General features: G+C 43.6%; 1 protein-coding gene across 3 annotated transcripts in view; it reads right to left on the reverse strand.

Annotated features, from left to right (window-relative positions):
• igf2bp1 (insulin-like growth factor 2 mRNA binding protein 1) overlaps window positions 1-18478 on the reverse strand; it is a 169783-nt gene that overhangs the window by 48089 nt on the left and 103216 nt on the right. For all 3 annotated transcript variants that reach the window (XM_060849052.1, XM_060849053.1, XM_060849054.1), the window contains one exon: window positions 944-992. In XM_060849052.1, the coding sequence (XP_060705035.1) occupies window positions 944-992 (49 nt within the window). The remainder of the gene's footprint in view (window positions 1-943; window positions 993-18478) is intronic.

Here is an 18478-nt window from a genome sequence, read left to right on the forward strand (position 1 = left end):
ACCAAGTGATATTCTTCTAGATCACAAATGAAATAGCCCCAGTAATAAAAGGGAGTCTTAAACTAAAACAGAACATAGAACATAACAGCGCTCAATGTTGCGCAGACATAGGATTAGCTTAGGGTTTTCTTTCATCATATTAATTATTACATTAATTCTCTTCTGCAGATCATTTTACTGTTATAATTCAGTCCTTAACATACATTCATCTCCAAGTAAAACAGTCTTTCATACTTACCTGACTTTGCAGATGGAACATTAAATGGGCTGGCACCCTCTGGTGGCTAACAGCAAGTTTAATCAGGAAATAGGTAAAATCTCCAGGTTCTACCACAGTACCTTAATTTAACTAGGATGATGGATTCTCGTGTGGCAATGATAGCGCCCTAGCCTCTGAACTGGTAGGCCTGGGTTCAAGTCCCACTTGCGTCAAGAAAAATATTTAACCAGGAGGGTGGTAAGGCCACTTAACTTTGACTCGTTGCTATCCATGAGGAAAAAGTGAGGTCTGCAGATGCTGGAGATCAGAGCTAAAAATGTGTTGCTGGAAAAGAGCAGCAGGTCAGGCAGCATCCAAGAAACAGGAAATTCGAGGTTTCGGGCATAAGCCCTTCATCAGGAATTCCTGATGAAGGGCTTCTGCCCAAAACATCGAATTTCCTGTTCCTTGGATGCTGCCTGACCTGCTGCTCTTTTCCAGCAACACATTTTCAGCTCATTGCTATCCATGTCCTGGATGTTTGCTGAGGACAGTATGGAGAGAGCTATACTTTCAGTTTAAAAGAGTAGAGGGAGTTTTATTCTGTATCTAACCCTGTGCTGTCCCTGTCCTTGATGAGGACAATGCAGAGGAAATGGAAAGGCAGAAAAGAAGCTAATAGAAGAAGACATTTAAACAAAAAGTTCCAAATAAAATAAGAAAATACATCATTTGGTTTCTTACCTCCCATTGCATATGTGGTGGAATATTCCGGATCTGGATCTTGCGACTCCTGTTAATGAAACAAATTCAATGGATGAATAAACCCAATCCGCTGCATGCTGGTAAGTCAACGGCAAAAATATGTGTCTCTGCTATCCACTGTCCACCTAAATAATAGTAAATCCATTTAGATAATGAAGAAGTGACTTGTATTAATTGCAAAATATCCAACAGAACTGTACATTCCAATTGTCCAATTTAGTGTGTTCAACTGCCCAGTGGCCCACTTTCTCCAAAAATATACTCTATTCATAAAATTTGCAAAAGTAAATCAAAAATGTTTTAAACGTAATTTCAAAGTGCAATAAAATTCAATGTTTCTCTGTACAACATGTTACACTCTTGAGGAATCCCAATACAATTGCAATATTCCTGATGTTAAGAAGGTACATGCCGTATCAGCCATTCAGCCCGAGGGGTCCTACACTCACAGGCTGACCCAGACTCCAGATTGGGTCTTGGTCCATGCGTCTGCTCCAGTAGCTGAGTATCCCAAACCCCTTTACAGGGGTAAGACTTCGGAATTCTAAGATCTGGATGTTTTCTTACCTTTTGGCTCTTTTTAAAAGTTTTTTGTTGTCTTTTTCAATTCTGATTTTGTAATCAATATGGCGCCGGATAATGGCAAGTACACTTTTCATCACATTCCTAAACTTGAGTACGCAGGACAATAAAATCTAATCCCAATTGTAATTCCTGCCCCTCAGGTGTTCATTGTGCCTTTACTTGTTGTTTACAAAAATACGCTTCATTCATATAATTGGTAAAAATGCAGTACAAAACATTTGAGCTTGAATATTACAATATTTGCAAGAAAATTCAACTTGTGCTTGTAAAGCATGTTGCACTTGATACTATTATATTGGACTTACTGTTTACAACATACATTCCGAGTTAGGTATATAGCCCAAAGGTGAACATATTTTAAAATTGGAAATTACAAAATGCGCAATAGACATAAACACATCTGTTCACCACATTTCACTCAAAGGTGCCTCAGTAGAGGAAAGGTGGATTGTCCATGCTAAATTGACCATAGTGCCCAGGGACATGTAGGTTAGGTGGAATAGCCATAGGAAATGCAGGGTTACAGGGGTTACTGATCCCAGGAGGACTAGTTCCAATACCGTACAACCCAAATGGCCTCCTTCTTCAAAGACCGCAATTTCCCCCCAGGCGTGATCGATGATGCCCTCCACCGCATCTCCTCCGTCCTTGAGCCCCGCCTCTCCAATCGCCATCAGGACAGAACCCCACTGGTCCTCACCTACCACCCCACCAACTTCCACATGCATCGTATCATCCGTCATCATTTCCGCCACCTCCAAACGGACCCCACCACCAGGGATATATTTCCCTCCCCTCCCCTATCAGCGTTCTGAAAAGACCACTCCCTCCATGACTCCCTCGTTAGGTCCACACCCCCTACCAACCCAACCTCCACTCCCGGCACCTTCCCCTGCAACCAAAAGAAATGCAAAACTTGCGCCCACACCTCCCCCCTTACTTCTCTCCAAGGCCCCAAGGGATCCTTCCAAATCCGCCACAAGTTCACCTGCACCTCCACACACATCATTTACTGCATCCGCTGCACCCGATGTGGCCTCCTCTATATTGGGGAGACAGGCCGCCTACTTGCAGAACGTTTCAGGGAACACCCCTGGGACATCCGGACCAACCAACCCAATCACCCTGTGGCTCAACACTTCAACTCCCCCTCCCACTCCGCCAAGGACATGCAGGTCCTTGGACTCCTCCATCCCCAGACCATAGCAACACGATGGCTGGAGGAAGAGCGCCTCATCTTCCGCCTGGGAACCCTCCAACCACAAGGTATGAATTCAGATTTCTCCAGTTTCCTCATTTCCCCTCCCCCCACCTTGTCTCAGTCGGTTCCCTCAACTCAGCACCGCCCTCCTAACCTGCAATCTCCTTCCTGACCTCTCCGCCCCCACCCCACTCCGGCCTATCACCCTCGCCTTGACCTCCTTCCACCTATCGCATTTCCAACGCCCCTTCCCCAAGTCCCTCCTCCCTACCTTTTATCTTAGCCTGCTGGACACACTTTCCTCATTCCTGCAGAAGGGCTCATGCCCGAAACGTCGACTCTCCTGTTCCTTGGATGCTGCCTGACCTGCTGCGCTTTTCCAGCAACACATTTTCAGCTCTGATCTCCAGCATCTGCAGTCCTCACTTTCTCCTTACAGGGATAGGGTAAGGCAGGGTGGGGGAGGGGGGTGGAATCTAGGTGGGATACTCCTCGGACGGTCGGTGTGGGCTTGACAGGCTGAACGGCCAGCTTTCACACTGTAGGGATTCTACAATTCTATGAAAATAGCTGCCCATCTATAGGACATTACGTTCATATTTAGTGCTCAAGAAACCCTGTTAAACACAATATTTTTACAAAGAATCAATGTAGTATTGTTGATTTCAGGTGGAAATTCTTCTGCAAGCAATTGATGTGGCAAGTCAATTTTGGAAAATAACAAATATAAAAATATATCAAATTGTGTTTCAAGGTGGGACGGGTGGGCTGAGTTTAGCAGAAAGACCATCCGGTTAGAAATAAAATCTGAAGAGATCCAGAGTTGAAGCTTCTGGTTGTGAATTGTGACAAGAGTTGAAAACTGTTCAGCCTTCAGACCTCGTCAGGAACAGTTAATCCATCCGAATTACTGGTTAGCTGGTTCAGAATGGTAGGAAGGCAGGCTGCTTGGCCGTAGCTGATTCCATTCTTTCTTGTTCATGTCAGGGAGTGTGTGGGCAAGTCAGCCAAAAGAAAGCATTCAAAGAACCCGCACTTCAGCCACAAAAGAACTGCATGTGGCTCAGGGGAAGCCAGCAGGACTCCCTGGGCCCCGCATATTGATACCAATCGGCAAAATAAAATCTGTGGTGGCACTAGCAGCTTAGTTTAACTCTTTAGCCCACTACGTTACAACATCATTTAATTGGCTGGAAATTGCTTCAGAATGCCTGAAGGTCGTAATCGGTGTAAGGAAATGCAAGTCTTTCTTTGTTTCTGGTTAAGAACATACCAATATTTTCTAGGATACAGGAACATACATAAAGAAATAACTGGTTCCAGAATTGTGCCCCTCACCACCTCAGGATATCCTAAAGTACTTGAAAGAATTTTTGAAGTATGTGGTCATTGCTGTAATGTAGGAAATGGTTTCAGAGATTTGAGCACTCCCACAGTTGGCAATATTATGAACAGATCGTGATGTTTAATTGTTGATTGAGAGATATTTATCAGACAGGATACCAGAGAGAATACCATGGTTTCTTCAAGATAGCACCAAAGGATTTTTTGTTTCATCTCAAAGAGAACAGGACGAACCTCAGTTTAACATTTCCTCAAACATACCATATCTCCCACAGTGCAGCCCTCCCTCAGTACTGCATTAACCTAGATTTTATACTCAAGTCTCCACAGTGAGACTTGAACCTACAATCTTCTGAACCAAGAAAAGGTGTGGTACAGCTGATACAGAACAATACTGTCCCTGAAACCAAACAATTGCGGAAATCAGAAACAAAATCAGAAGTTGCTGGAAAAACTCAGGAGGTCTGGCAGCACCTGTGGAGAGAAAGCAGGAGTTAACAGTGAGTTTCAAGAAGGTTTGTAACTCAGGTTGAGGTTCTGGATGTAGGTTTGCTCATTGAGCTGGAAGGTTCATTTTCAGACGTTTCGTCACCATACTAGGTAACATAATCAGTGAGCCCCTGGTAAAGCCTTCGAAACATCTGAAAATGAACCTTGCAACTCAGCAAGCAAACTTACATCCAGCAGAGTTAACTTTTGGGATCCAGTGACCTTGCTGCTTTCTCTGCACAGATGCTGCCAGATCTGCTGAGTTTTTCCAGAGTTTTATGATTTTGTTTTAAAACTGTTCCTACTCTGGCATGGTCTTCTTATTCCAAATTATTGGAAAAGGTGTATATACAGTCAGGTTCAAATCTCAGGCAATGGCTAAAGTCACCTTATTGCAGAATGTGTTTGTGTGAATGTGTGAGTGTGAGTGTATGGAGGAGTCTGTGTACGTGTGCCTGTGTGTGAGAGAGGGAGTATGTGTGTGTGAACATATGAGAGAATCAGAGTACATGTGTGAGAATGAGTGAGATATGCATTTATGTGTTTGCGTGTGCGTGTGTGCGAATGTAAGAGTGCGTGTATCTGCGAGTGTATGTCTGTGTTTGTGTGTGTGTGTGTATCTGCGAGTGTATGTCTGTGATTGTGTGACAGTGTGTGCGGGTGCATGCTTGTGGGGTATCCATGTGCATGTATGTATGCTGAGAGTATGTCAGTGTGTTGTATATCTGTGTTTGTGTCTTTCTATGTGTTTGTGGAAGTGTATCTGTGTGTTGTATTTGTCTTTTGTGTGTGTGAATGTGTGGTGTGTGAATGTGTGGTGTGTGAATGTATGTGGACCTTCCAGTCTCAAGTTTTCTGATCGAGTTCCTCCATTTACAATGGGATTTCTGGCTAGTGTTTGGTTTAGTGGAGAAGGCTGTGAGTCACATTGTTTTATTTATTGATTTTTTTTTACTCTTACTAATACAGCTCCTCCTGAATCCAGTTAAAGGAGGCAACACAAGCTATGTAAAAACCTCATCTAGTCATCAGCACTGACTGAGCACTGAACCCAAGAACTCTGTGGTCTCTTATGCTTTAATACCAGATCACTGAGTCATGAATGCAGGCATCAACTGCTCCATGAACCCTGAAGTGCTAACATTAACCCTATTTCCAATGGCTGGGGAGTTCTCCCCAGGAATCTGGCCAATGCTTATCCCAAACCAACACCTAAAACCAGATTGCTAAGTCATTGTGTTTATGAGATCTTGCTATGCACAAATGGGCTGCAATGTTGCCTACTTCTCCACAGTAACCACACTTCAACCAGTCCTAAATTGGTCTTAGAGTCAAAGACTTTCTGACATATCACTAGAGAGTGCCAAGGAGAACCTGATTTTATAGACAACGATGTACCATGTTTAAAGGTGTTAAATAAAGATAAAACATGTTCAGGTACTGCTCAGGAACATTATCAAACAAAAATTGACTCTGAACCGTGACTGTTTTTGCTAGACACTGGCACTCTCGGGTGACATGTCAGAAAGACTTTGGCTTGCTCTTTTTGCTGAGGATAATTAAGCAACTTCCCATCGGAACATATCATTAACTGCCTGTAAGCGATGCAAGCTGTCGGTGGGACAACGATGTTAGGTATTGACCAAGGAAGAACTTGCAATTATATAACATTTGTCATGACCTTGGGCCTTCACAATCCACTTTATGTCAGTTAAGTACTGCTTGAAGTACCCTTGGGGGGCTCCAGTGTTGAGTGGAAAAAGTAGGGAACACAGCAGCCCATTTGTACACAGCAAGATCTTATAAACAACAACGACTGAGCATTCTGTTTTCAGGTCTCACACTTGAAGCATGGCATGCTATTGGACACTACTGTGAAAGCTACTGCTGCCCTTCGTAACCTCAGTTTAGCTTTTGCCCAGACATTTAAATGACTGTGAATATAATATTTCTATATAATAGCATTCTATAGTTAACATCAGTTGGAGTCTTTAATGCACAATATCCACACTCAATTTCTTATGTTAGGGGAACTAACATCAGTGTTGCCACATTAGAGAAAATACCCTGTTGAAGGTATTACAGTATGGCTAACAGTGGCTGCCATCAATAAAGAAAACTCCAATATCCCGATGACCCCACAACTGGAGGACTGCATACCGAGGAAGTCAATCCAGGTATTCCCCAACAGGAAACCCTAGATGAATCAGGACCTGCTAAAAGCCAGGCATGAGGCCTTCAGATCAGGAGACCCACTCAATTATAAGGAATCCAAGTATGACCTTCGCAGAGCCATTGAGACATCCAAGGACCAATTCCGATCCAAACTGGAGACCTCGACAGACACCCAGTGACTATGGCAAGGACTGAATGATATCACAGGTTCTAAAAAAGAGACAGTGCAAGATAGCAGACAATGACACATCTCTTCCAGATTGTCTCCATGCCTTCTATGCTCACTTTGAGCAGAATTTTGGCAGAGAGATAACACCTATTTCGACAAGTCCTGACTAACCTATCCCAATAGTCACTGCATCAGAGGTCAGATCAGTTTTCCTTCATGTGAATCCAAGGAAAGTGATGGGACCAGATGGAGTACCAAGCTGTGCATTCAGAGCATGCACAGCTCAACTGGCAGAGGTCTTCTCAGACATCTTCAACCTCTCCCTGTAGCAGGTCACTGTCCCTGCCTGTTTCAAGGGGCCATCATCCCTGTGTCTAAGAAGGCTCATGCAGCATGTCTCAATGACTACCGCCCAGTGACCCTAACTTTGGTGGTCATGAAGTGCTTTGAAAGGCTGGTCATGGCACTAATCAACGCCAGCCTCCCCACTACTCTTGACCCACTCCAATTTGCCTATTGGACCAACAGATCCATGTCAGATGCCATATCACTTGTCCTTCACTCCTCCCTAGAACATCTCGACACCAAGAACAGCTACTTAAGAATCCTACTCACTAACTACAGTTCAGCCTTCAACACTATTATCCCCTTGAGACTGATTACTAAACTTAGTGATATTGGACTAAGCCCCACTCTCTGCAACTGGATCCTCAGTTTCCTGAACCACAGGCCACAATCAGTGAAGATTGGGGACAATATTTCATCCTCACTAACACTCAACACTGGAGCCCCCCAGGGGTGCGTATTCAGCCCCCTATTGTACTCACTGTATACCCATGACTGCGTTGTCAAATACCAAACTAATGCAATTTATAACTTCGCTGATGACATCACCATAGTCGGTTAAATCTTAGATGGTGCCAAAACAGACTACAGACAGGAGGTGGAAGCCCTGAAAAAGTGGTGCACTGAGAATAACCTAGCTCTCAATGTCGGCAAAACCAAGGTACTCATTATTGACTTCAGGCAGGATGTTACTCATACCCCTCTATACATTAATAGCATAGAGGTGGAACGAATAGTGAGTGTCAAGTTCCTGGGAGTCATCATCAACAACAAGCTTTCTTGGATTCTTCATGTGGACGGTCAATTAAAACTACCAGGTAAACTTCTTCAGATCCATTTACTCTGCTCACAGAGTTCGTTCTAATCCAGAGAAGATCAAGAACGTTAAACAGATGCCCACACCACAGGTTTTTCAATTTCCTCTCACGGGATACTCACAGCTTCAGAGACAAGCTATCTCTGCGGAGGAATTTGCTCAAGGAAGATGTCTCAATGGATGGCAAGACTACCACCAAGTTATTTTTTATTTCCTTAAAGAGGTTCTGTCAGCAAAGTCTTACCAACGGCAATACTAAGGCCTCAGAAAAGTCATGATTCTCAAACTAAATGCATTACAAAAAGACTCAGGTGTGGTTCTATCGCAAGCTGAGAAACCTACTGTTTTTCATTTGAAAACCTTGCCACCTGGTTAAGCCAACAATTCCAATATAGACCACAAGGCATCAGCTCTGGTATTTGGCTTCAGTTGGTTTCATATGTACTTATTTGGCAAGAAATTATTATTGAAATCGATCATAAGCCGTTGGAAATGTTAACAAGTGCACCCACTGTGTTTTTATCATTTTCTTGTCAAGGTGGAAGGATGTGACTTTGGAATGGAATCAAAGCCAGATACCAAGGTGATTCTGCCTGACACAGACAGCAAACTACTCATCCCACATGAAGATCAGGATATTTCTTTTGATCTGCAAGTTGAGGCTGTAGACCCTAAAGCTGAAGGCCTGCTCAGAGTTGATCGGTTACACTTAGGTACGAGTCAGAGTGCACGGTTGTAACCAGCAACTGCTGAGATGAGCAACTGGAAGAGATGCAAAAATATCATTATTGAGCCACAGCCTGACAGCATTGAAAAAAGCTATCTGAGCAGGTGTTCTCAGGTCAGCCTGACACAAACAGACTTTTGGTACATCACAACAAGCCAAGGAGTGCTAATATCAAAAGCTTTACACCAAAGTAATGTATCCAAGTTACACTAGGGACACATGGGTATTGAATACACAAGACAGAGCATGAGAGTCTTGAGTTCTGGCCAGAGAGGAATGATGATATTCAACACCTTATGAGCACAGGTGAACTAAGCCTGGTGTCTCACCTCCTGCACTGGAGGAGGTTTCTTCTTTCAAATGATGTCCCATCCACTCCTTGGACAAATGCAGTGACAGACCTTTTCACAGTACATGGGAAGATTACAGCCAAGTGAAGCTTATTTCTTTAAATTTCCCACTGTTTGATGACTTAACACACAATCAGCACGACTATCGCTGACACGTTCACTGCTATATTCAGCTTATTTAGCGCCCCAAACTGATGGAAAATGGGCCGCAGTTTACTGACAAACTATTTCAAGGAGATGTGGAGTGAACCACATCACATCATCCCCCTTGCTATCTATGCTCAAACTGTCTGTGAAGACATATGGTACGCATTATCAAATCAATGATCATTAAATGTGGAGCAACAAAGCAAAATCGTTTGCATTGCACTGTTGCATTTTTTTGTGCACATCATTGGAGATGGGATGACCATCTTGAGCACAACTTGTGCTTGGAAGGTAAGTGCAGGCAACCTTACCCACAATTAATTGCTTAACTATTCTGAGCCACAGCTGAAAATGTGCTGCTGGTTAAAGCACAGCAGGTCAGGCAGCATCCAAGGAACAGGAAATTCGACGTTTCGGGCCAGAGCCCTTCATCAGGAATGAGGAGAGGATGCCAGGCAGGCTAAGATAAAAGGTAGGGAGGAGGGACTTGGGGGAGGGGCGATGGAGATGTGATAGGTGGAAGGAGGTCAAGGTGAGGGTGATAGGCTGGAGTGGGGTGGGGGCGGAGAGGTCAGGAAGAAGATTGCAGGTTAGGAAGGCGGTGCTGAGTTCAAGGGAATCGACTGAGACAAGGTGGGGGGAGGGGAAATGAGGAAACTGGAGAAATCTGAGTTCATCCCTTGTGGTTGGAGGGTTCCCAGGTGGAAGATGAGGCGCTCCTCCTCCAACCGTCGTGTTGCTATTCTGAGCCACAGGACAATCTTCTTCAAAGACAGAAGTAGAGAAGAGATACACAATAAGCAAATAGCAAGAGTCAAAAGGTGTGGTGCTGGAAAAGCACAGCCAGTCAGGCATCATCTGAGGAGCAGAAGAGTTGACATTTCGAGCATAAGCTCTTCATCAAAAATGATGAAGAACTATGATCAAGACGTCGACTCTCCTGTTCCTTGGATGCTGCCTGACCGGATGTGCTTTTCCAGCACCGCACTTTTTGACCCTGATCTCCAGCATCTGCAGGCCTCACTTTCTCCCAGCAAGCAGAAAGGCAACCACCAAAAATATGTGCTGTTCAGAGATTTCACGTTAGAAATCCAAAGACATTTACTTGGGGGTACTAGCAAGGATTTCCAAGATAGCCAACTAGCCCAGATCTTGCAATGTCATTGTTGATGAAGGTGCTGTATTTTGAAGCAACAAAAGCCAGCTCAGACCAATGTATCAATCATGCGCAAAGAGTGAACAGGATACTCTGATGATGATTGTGTGATAAAGTTGAGTAATGGCACCCAGCAGCAAGATAACCCAATCTGTCAACAAGTGCAACAGTGGATATCGTCTACCTCTCTGGATGCGTAGACATCTAGATTCTAACAAGTTGTCAAACCTCCCAAGCGTTATACTGAAGTTTAATATTGTCATCTGAAATGTTTATCTTATAAACGTGTTTTACTGCTTAGATAATTATCAAATTGACAACATGTACTGATGTATAATGTATACTTCCATTTGGACTAAGTTTCCACCTTCAGACAAGGGGGATGTTATGATCTTATGATAATGGAAACCTATGTGAGCATTGCCTCATCAGGTACAAAGAACTTGTTGGTGAAAAAAAAATCAGTGTGCTCTTTAAGGGCTTACATAGTTTAATTTCTACAAGGGGTAACCATTTTCTGGTCTAACTAGAACAGAGTTGTGGAGCAACAGGATGTAGTCTGTAGCTTCTCTGCAATTATTTACAGGGTACAAGAATCGGCCATACATTACTACAGAGACCATTGGATGATGTAGCCTTAAATCCGTCTCCCATCAAGACCTCATGACATCATTGCAGTGGGGGTAGTTATTGAATTCTGTAAGACAATAAGATATAGGAGCAGAATTAGGCCATTTGGCCCATAGGGTCTGCTCCACCATTCAATCATGGCTGACATGTTTCCCAACCCCATTCTCCTTCCTTCTCCCCTTTGATCCCCATACTAATTGAGAACAATTCCACCTCTATCTCAAATATATTTAAAGACTTGGCCTTCACAACTTCCTGCAGCAATGAGTTCCACAGATTAACAACCCTGTGGCTGAAGAAATTCCTCTTCATCTCAATTCTAAAGGGTCATCCCTTCACTCAGGCTGAGTCCTCAAGCTCCAGACTCTCCTACTTTTCCTTATTACTCATTCACAGGATGTGGGCATCACTGGCTAGGCCAGCATCCATTTCCCATCCTGAATTGCCCAGAGAGCAGCTTATAGTCAACCACATTGCTGTGGGCTTGGAGTCACCTGTAGGCCAGACCAGGTAAGGAAGGCAGTTTCCTTCTGTAAAAGCCATTAGTGAACTGGATGGGTTTTTCCTGACAATCAACAATGGTTTAATGGTCATCAGTCGACTTTTAGTTCTTTTATTGAATTCAAATTACACCATTGGCCATGGTGTGATTCAATCCCAGGTCCCCAGAACATTACCTGTGTCTTCATATTAATAGTCTAGCAAAATACCACCAGGGCACCACTTTCCCTGTGCAAAGGAAAATCCCAACCTTGGAAACAACATCGCCATGTCCACTCTATCCCAGCCCCTCACTATTGTATAAGTTTCAGTCAGATTCCCCCCTCATCCTTCTAAATTCCATCGAGTGCAGACCCAGAAAGTCCTCAACCGCTCCTCATATGACAAGACCTTCATCTCTGGGAGCGTTCTTGCAAACCTCCTCAGAACCCCCTCCAAGGTCAGCACATCCTTCCTGAAATATGGGACCCAAAATTGCTCACAATATTCCAAATGAGGTCTGACCAGAGTCTTATACAATCTCTGCAATACATCTCTGCTCTTGTACTCTATGCCTCTCAAAATAAATGTTAACATTGCATTTACCTTCCTAACTGTTAAGTGAATCTGTACGTTAACTTTAAGCCCTTTTGTGCTTCAGATTGATAAAGTTTTCCCCCATTTAGAAAATAGTCTACACCGTGCTTCTTCCCAACAAAGTGCAGAACCTCACCCATACCCACACTGTATTCCATCTGCAACTTCTTTGTCCAGTTCCCTAGCCTGAAAAAGTCCCTCTTCAGCCTCCGCACTTCCTCAACGCTACCTGTCTCTCGACCTACCTTTGTGACATATGTAAACTAGCAACAGTGCCCTCAGTTCTTACATCAATTATGCAATTTCAAACAGTTGTCAGACCAGAGGTTAGAGGGTTAGGGAGGAAATAGACCTGGAAGAATGTGAAAATAAGGATAGGAATTTCACCTAATCCTTTCAATAATCACCACTCTGAATCCCTGAGACTAACTTAGAGTCTTAGAACCGTACAGCATGGAAACAGACCCTCTGGTTCAACTCGTCCATGCTGACCAGATTTACTAACTTAGTCCAATCCCATTTGCCAGCATTTGGCTCATATCCCTCTAAACCCTTCCTATTCATGTACCCATTCAGATGCCTTTTAAATGTAATTGTACCAGCCTCTACCACTTCCTCTGGCAGTTTATTCCAAAGACACACCACTCCCTGCATGAAAATGTTGCCCCACGGGTCCCTTTTAAATCTTTCCCCTCTCACTTTAACCCTATTCCCTCTAGTTTTGGACTCCCCAACCCTGGAGAAAAGTCTTCGATTATTGCCCCTATCCATGCCCCTCATGATTTTATAAACTTCCATAAGGTCACCCCTCAGCCTCCGACACTCCAGGGAAAATAGCCCAAGCCTATTAACCCTTTGCCTATAGCTCAAACCGTCCAACCCTGATAACATCCTTGTAAATCTTTTCTGAACTTTTCAAGTTTCACAACATCCTTCCTATGGCAGGGAGTCCAGAATTACACACAATATTCCAACAGTGGAATATTCTAACCAATGTCCTGCCCATCTGCAACATGACCTCCCAACTCCTATACTCAATGCACTGACCAATAAAGGCAAGTATACCACACACCCTCTTCACTACCCTGTCTCCCTGTGACTCCACTTTTAAGGAATTATGAACATGCACTCCTGGGTCTCTTTGTCCAGCAACACTCCCCAGGACCTTACCATTAAGTGTATAGACTCTGCCCTGATTTGCCTTTCCAAAATACAGTACCTCACATTTATCTAAATTAAACTCTAACTCCTCAGCCCATTGGCCCATCTGATCAAGATCCCGTTATACTCTTAGGTAACCTTCTTCGCTGTCCACTACACCTCCAATTTTGGTGTCATCTGCAAATTTACTAACTATATATCTGATGTTCAGATCCATATCATTTATATAAATGATGAAAAGCAGTGGACCCAACACCCATACTTGAACCACTCTACTGATCACAGGCCTCCAGTCTGAAAAACAACCCTCCATCATCACCCTCTATCTTCTACCTTCGAGCCAGTTCTGTACAAAATGGCTAGTTCTCCCTATATTCCATGTAATCTAATCTTGCTAACCAGTCTACCATGAGGAATCTTGTTGAAAGCCTTACTGAAGTCCATATAGATCACATCCACCGCTGTGCCCTCATCAATCCTCTTTGTTACTTCCTCAAAAAACTCAAGTTTGTGAGACACGATTTCCCACGCACAAAGCCAGTTTGACTTGTTGGGCTGAAAGGCCTGGTTCCACACTGTAGGGATTCCATATATAAAAAAATTACCCCAGATGCTGACCACTCACTGTGTGCAAAATTGATATGATACAGAAACTAGAAGAGCAGGCCAATCAGTCTGTTGATTCTGTTCTGCCATTCAATAGGATCATGACTGATCCTCTATGTCAATGCCATATTTCCGCTTTCTCCCCATATCCTGTGATGCCCTTAAAAATCCAAAAATATATCTATATCTTTATTGAATGTATTCAGTACCTTGGCCTCCGTAGCCTTCTGAAGTGGAAAATTCCACAGGTTCAATACTCTCTGAGTGAAGAAATATTCCCTCATCGCAGTCCTAAATGGTCTATTCTGTATCTCGAGGCATTTTCCCCGGTCCTCCATTCCCCACCAGGGAAATCATTCTCCCTGCATCTAATCTGTCCAGTCCTGTTAGACCTTCATACATTTTAATCACATCCCTTCTCATCACTCTTGTGAATACAGTATTCAGAGACTCATTTGTAACGTGATCCTACCACTGACCCTACTGGCATGGTGGGTCAGTGGTTAGCACTGCTGCCTCACAGCGCCAGGTTCAATTCCAACCACGGGCGACTGTCTGTATGGAGTTTGCACATTCTCCCCGTGTCTGCGTGGGTTTGCTCCGGTTTCCTCCCACAGTGTAAAGATATGCAGGTCAGGTGAATTGGTCATGTTAAATTGCCCATAGTGTTAGGTGCTTTAGTCAGAGGGAAATGGGGTTTGGGTGGGTAACTCTTCAGAGGGTCGGTGTGGACTTGTTGGGCCAAAGGGCCTGTTTCCACACTGTAGGGAATCTAATCTGGTGAACAATGGACACAGACAACTAAATATCTCAAAGTAATATCTCACACTGAATTTCTCAGCTTTGTATCCTTAAACTTATACTCCCCGGAAGGCCTTCCAGTGTCAACCACTTAGCCATTTTGTCTAACAGAAACCAATGAAACAGAGGTCTGTTAATGTGCCCACTATTTTAGGGCAGTGGTATTACAAAGATCAGTTTTCTTGTGGGCTCATTTTGTTCCTTTGAAAATGTTTCACGGTGGCACAGTGGTTAGCACTGCTGCCTCACAGCGCCTGTAGACCCGGGTTCAATTCCCGACTCAGGCGACTGACTGTGTGGAGTTTGCACGTTCTCCCCGTGTCTGCGTGGGTTTCCTCCGGGTGCTCCGGTTTCCTCCCACAGTCACAAAGATGTGCGGGTCAGGTGAATTGGCCATGCTAAATTGCCCGTAGTGTTAGGCAAGGGGTAAATGTAGGGGAATGGGTGGGTTGCGCTTCGGCGGGTCGGTGTGGACTTGTTGGGCCGAAGGGCCTGTTTCCACACTGTAAGTCTAATCTAATGTTAGATTGGTGGGTGCACTCTGCGTGGGTGATTCTGGCCCAGGATATAGACCCAGCCACTAATAAGCAAGGCCAAACCCACTTTTAGAGTGAATCACTGCTGTCTGATGCCTGTTGATCCTTGTTTGTTCACTCAGTGCCGTGAGAGTTTCTAACAACTGACAGCTTTGATTCCAACCAACCGAGAACCAATAGTGGGATTTGTAGCATGGTGGGAGTGTTGCTGGACTGGAAATCCAGAAATAATAAAATCAGAAAGTGTTGGCAACATTCAGCAGGTGTGGCAGTTTCTTGCTTTCTGAACAGGAATCAGATTGGTCTCGAACTGTTAACTCTGTTTTTCTCTCTCCACAGGTGCTGCCAGACTTGCACAGTCTCTGGACTGATTCCTGTTTTTACTTAAAATCTCCAAAATCTGAGAGCATTAGGCTTTTATTTTAGTAACCCACAGGCCTGGAGTAATGACACAAGTTCAAATCCTCCCACCACAATTGTGGAACTTTATTGCAATAATTTGGATTTTATAACGTATATCAGTAACAAAGACCAAGTAACGATGTGATAATTGTTAAAAATCTCATCAGATTCATTAATCTCCTCCCCTTCAGGAAAGGAAATCTTCTGTCCTTTCCTAGCCTCGTCTGTACGTGGTTTCAGACACACAGAAATGTGGTTGACTTTTGACTGCTTTCTCAATGTCATGTAGGTGAATTTCAAGAATGACTACTTCTTAGGGGCAATTAGGGCTAGGCAATAAATGTTAACTTTACTCATGATGCCATGTCCCATGAATAAATGTAGATAAACCAAATGAAAATTGCAACCGACTAAATAGTTTTGGAACCTTATGAAGGTTATGTACTTCATTCATAAAATGTTGTAAAGGCACAATACATAGCAGTTTAGATTTGATAGTTATAGAGTTGTCCAAACCGCCCATGCCAACCAGATATCCCAACCTAATCTGGTCCCATTTGCCAGCACTTGGCCCATATCCCTCCAAACCCTTCCTATTCATGTCCCCATCCAGATGCCTTTTAAATATTGTAATTGTACCAGCTTCCACCACTTCCTCTGGCAGCTCATTCCATACACATTTGAAAACGTTGCCCCTTAGTTCCCTATTAAATCTTCCAATTGTTCCCCTCTCACCTTAGATCCTATAGGTTTGGATTCCCTCCCACCCAGGGTAAAGACCTTGTCTATTTACCCTATCCATGCCCCTAATGATTTTATAAACCTTTATAAGGTCACCCCTTGGGCCTCCAGAGCTCTAGGAAAACTGTGTAATAATGTATGTGGCTCTTTGATAATTGTCCACATACACAATTATTTTACATATCATGTTAAATGCTCTTGCATGTACATAGCCCAAAAGTTTGCACATGGGTTCCCAGCTGTATAACAAACTACAGCAAGAGGGCATTTCCTTAAGTAACCTTTATAGCAATGGTCCCAAGTCTCATGTCTCTCAAACAGTATGTCATCCTGGACATTGTGGCATTGGTCACATATAGATCTATGCCCTGAAAGAACCAGTGATTTTGGGAAGATTAAAGATCACCTTGCATTGAGTCAATGGCCTTCTAAAAACAGGTTGGATGCTTCTCTTGTGTGTGTTATTCTGGGGTCAGGCTGTGCAGTAGACTACCACCTTATGGAACTGACAGGAATGAACCTCGACAAAAAAAAAGTCGACATCTCTCTCCAGGCTCCCTGTCCAGAGGAACTTTTCAGAAGGAGACAAGTGATGGGGTCTTTTTGCCACACCCAGCTACCTTGACGCAGTACACAATGATGCTGAACCACTGGCTGTGAGGGAATGACCTGCGGGAGAGGTCCCCTCACTCCACCAGCCAAATTACATCTTGGTACATGTTTGAAAGTTCTGGTGATGAGGTGCACTATTTTTCCCGCAGGACCTCAAGGATGATGAGTGCAAGCCATTGTCTACCTAACAGACTTGTAATCAAAGTTGTTTCACTGTCATCGAAGGTTCAAGTCTCTAAGCTCACATCTTGATTCCGCAGCCTTTGGAATCCTGGGTAGAGAACTCACTGAGACACAGCTGATGCCTTTCCCATGATGGGGATATTGATCCATGTGGGAAGCTAACAGACATGGCTCGCCCGTGGATCAAACTTTACAGTGCAAAAGTACCTAAAGATTTGCTTGTATCAGGAGTTTGCTAACGTCAGATTTACATATATATGAGCTTTCCTTTAATCTCCTGCAGCCCAACGTATCAAGGCAGCTGTAAATGCCTCAGCCTTTGTTTCCTGGCCTGTCACTCTGGTCCAATGAAAGCATTCAGCGACGCCAGAAGCAACATTTAAGAAATCAGGAATGCGAAGAATGTCTTTAGTAAGGGAGGGTCTCACAGAACGTATAGATATTCATGTGATTCATTAGGGCCATTCCATCCTCTCCACAGGCAAACAAAAAACTCCTGCCTCAGCCACACAATATGGAGGAAAGCCCCCTCCCCCCACCTTTCCTGGAAGATTAGATCAGTGAAAAAAAAGTGTTTAAATTTGCAAAGTTGAATTGGAACATTCAGGGGAAAACATTTACAGGGTTAAGCAAAAAAAGGCATGTCCAATGGACTAAATTGGAAGCTTTTCTAAGAGCCAGTAGAGGTATTTTGGGCTGAAGGGTTTCTTTCTATGTTGCATTATTCTATGATTCTGTTACAACAGCTTTCTTCCACTTCTGTATTCAATCTAAATCTGTTGCTGTGGATTTTCACTCCATTTAACATTTGCAGTAAGGTTATTGTGATATCAGCCATGACTTATTGGGAAACACCTTCACCTCTGATTTAGAAAGATATCACTTTAATCCCACTCCAGAGATTTGAGCGGGACCATCTCGGCTGATAGCCAATGCTGAGGGAATATTGCGTGGTTAAAATTGCTGGCTTTCCAATGAAAAAAAGCCAAACCAAATCCTGGTCTGCCCTATCAGGTGGATTGTAAACAATCTGATGGCTCTATTCATCAAAGGGCAGGAGTGTTCTCCTTTGTGTCCTGGCCAAGACTTATCCAATACTGCTAAAATAGCACTAACCAATAACTGCTGTGTATGTGAGCTCTTGCTGTGCACAGGACAGCAGTGACTACATTTTCAAGAAGTACTTAATTGGTGATAAAGTATTTTGCGATATCTCGAAGGAATATAAATGCAAGTCTTTAAGCACCATCTACACGGCAA

Source organism: Hemiscyllium ocellatum, chromosome 32 (genome assembly GCF_020745735.1).
Source record: "Hemiscyllium ocellatum isolate sHemOce1 chromosome 32, sHemOce1.pat.X.cur, whole genome shotgun sequence".
In the NCBI taxonomy this organism is placed as follows: domain Eukaryota; kingdom Metazoa; phylum Chordata; class Chondrichthyes; order Orectolobiformes; family Hemiscylliidae; genus Hemiscyllium; species Hemiscyllium ocellatum.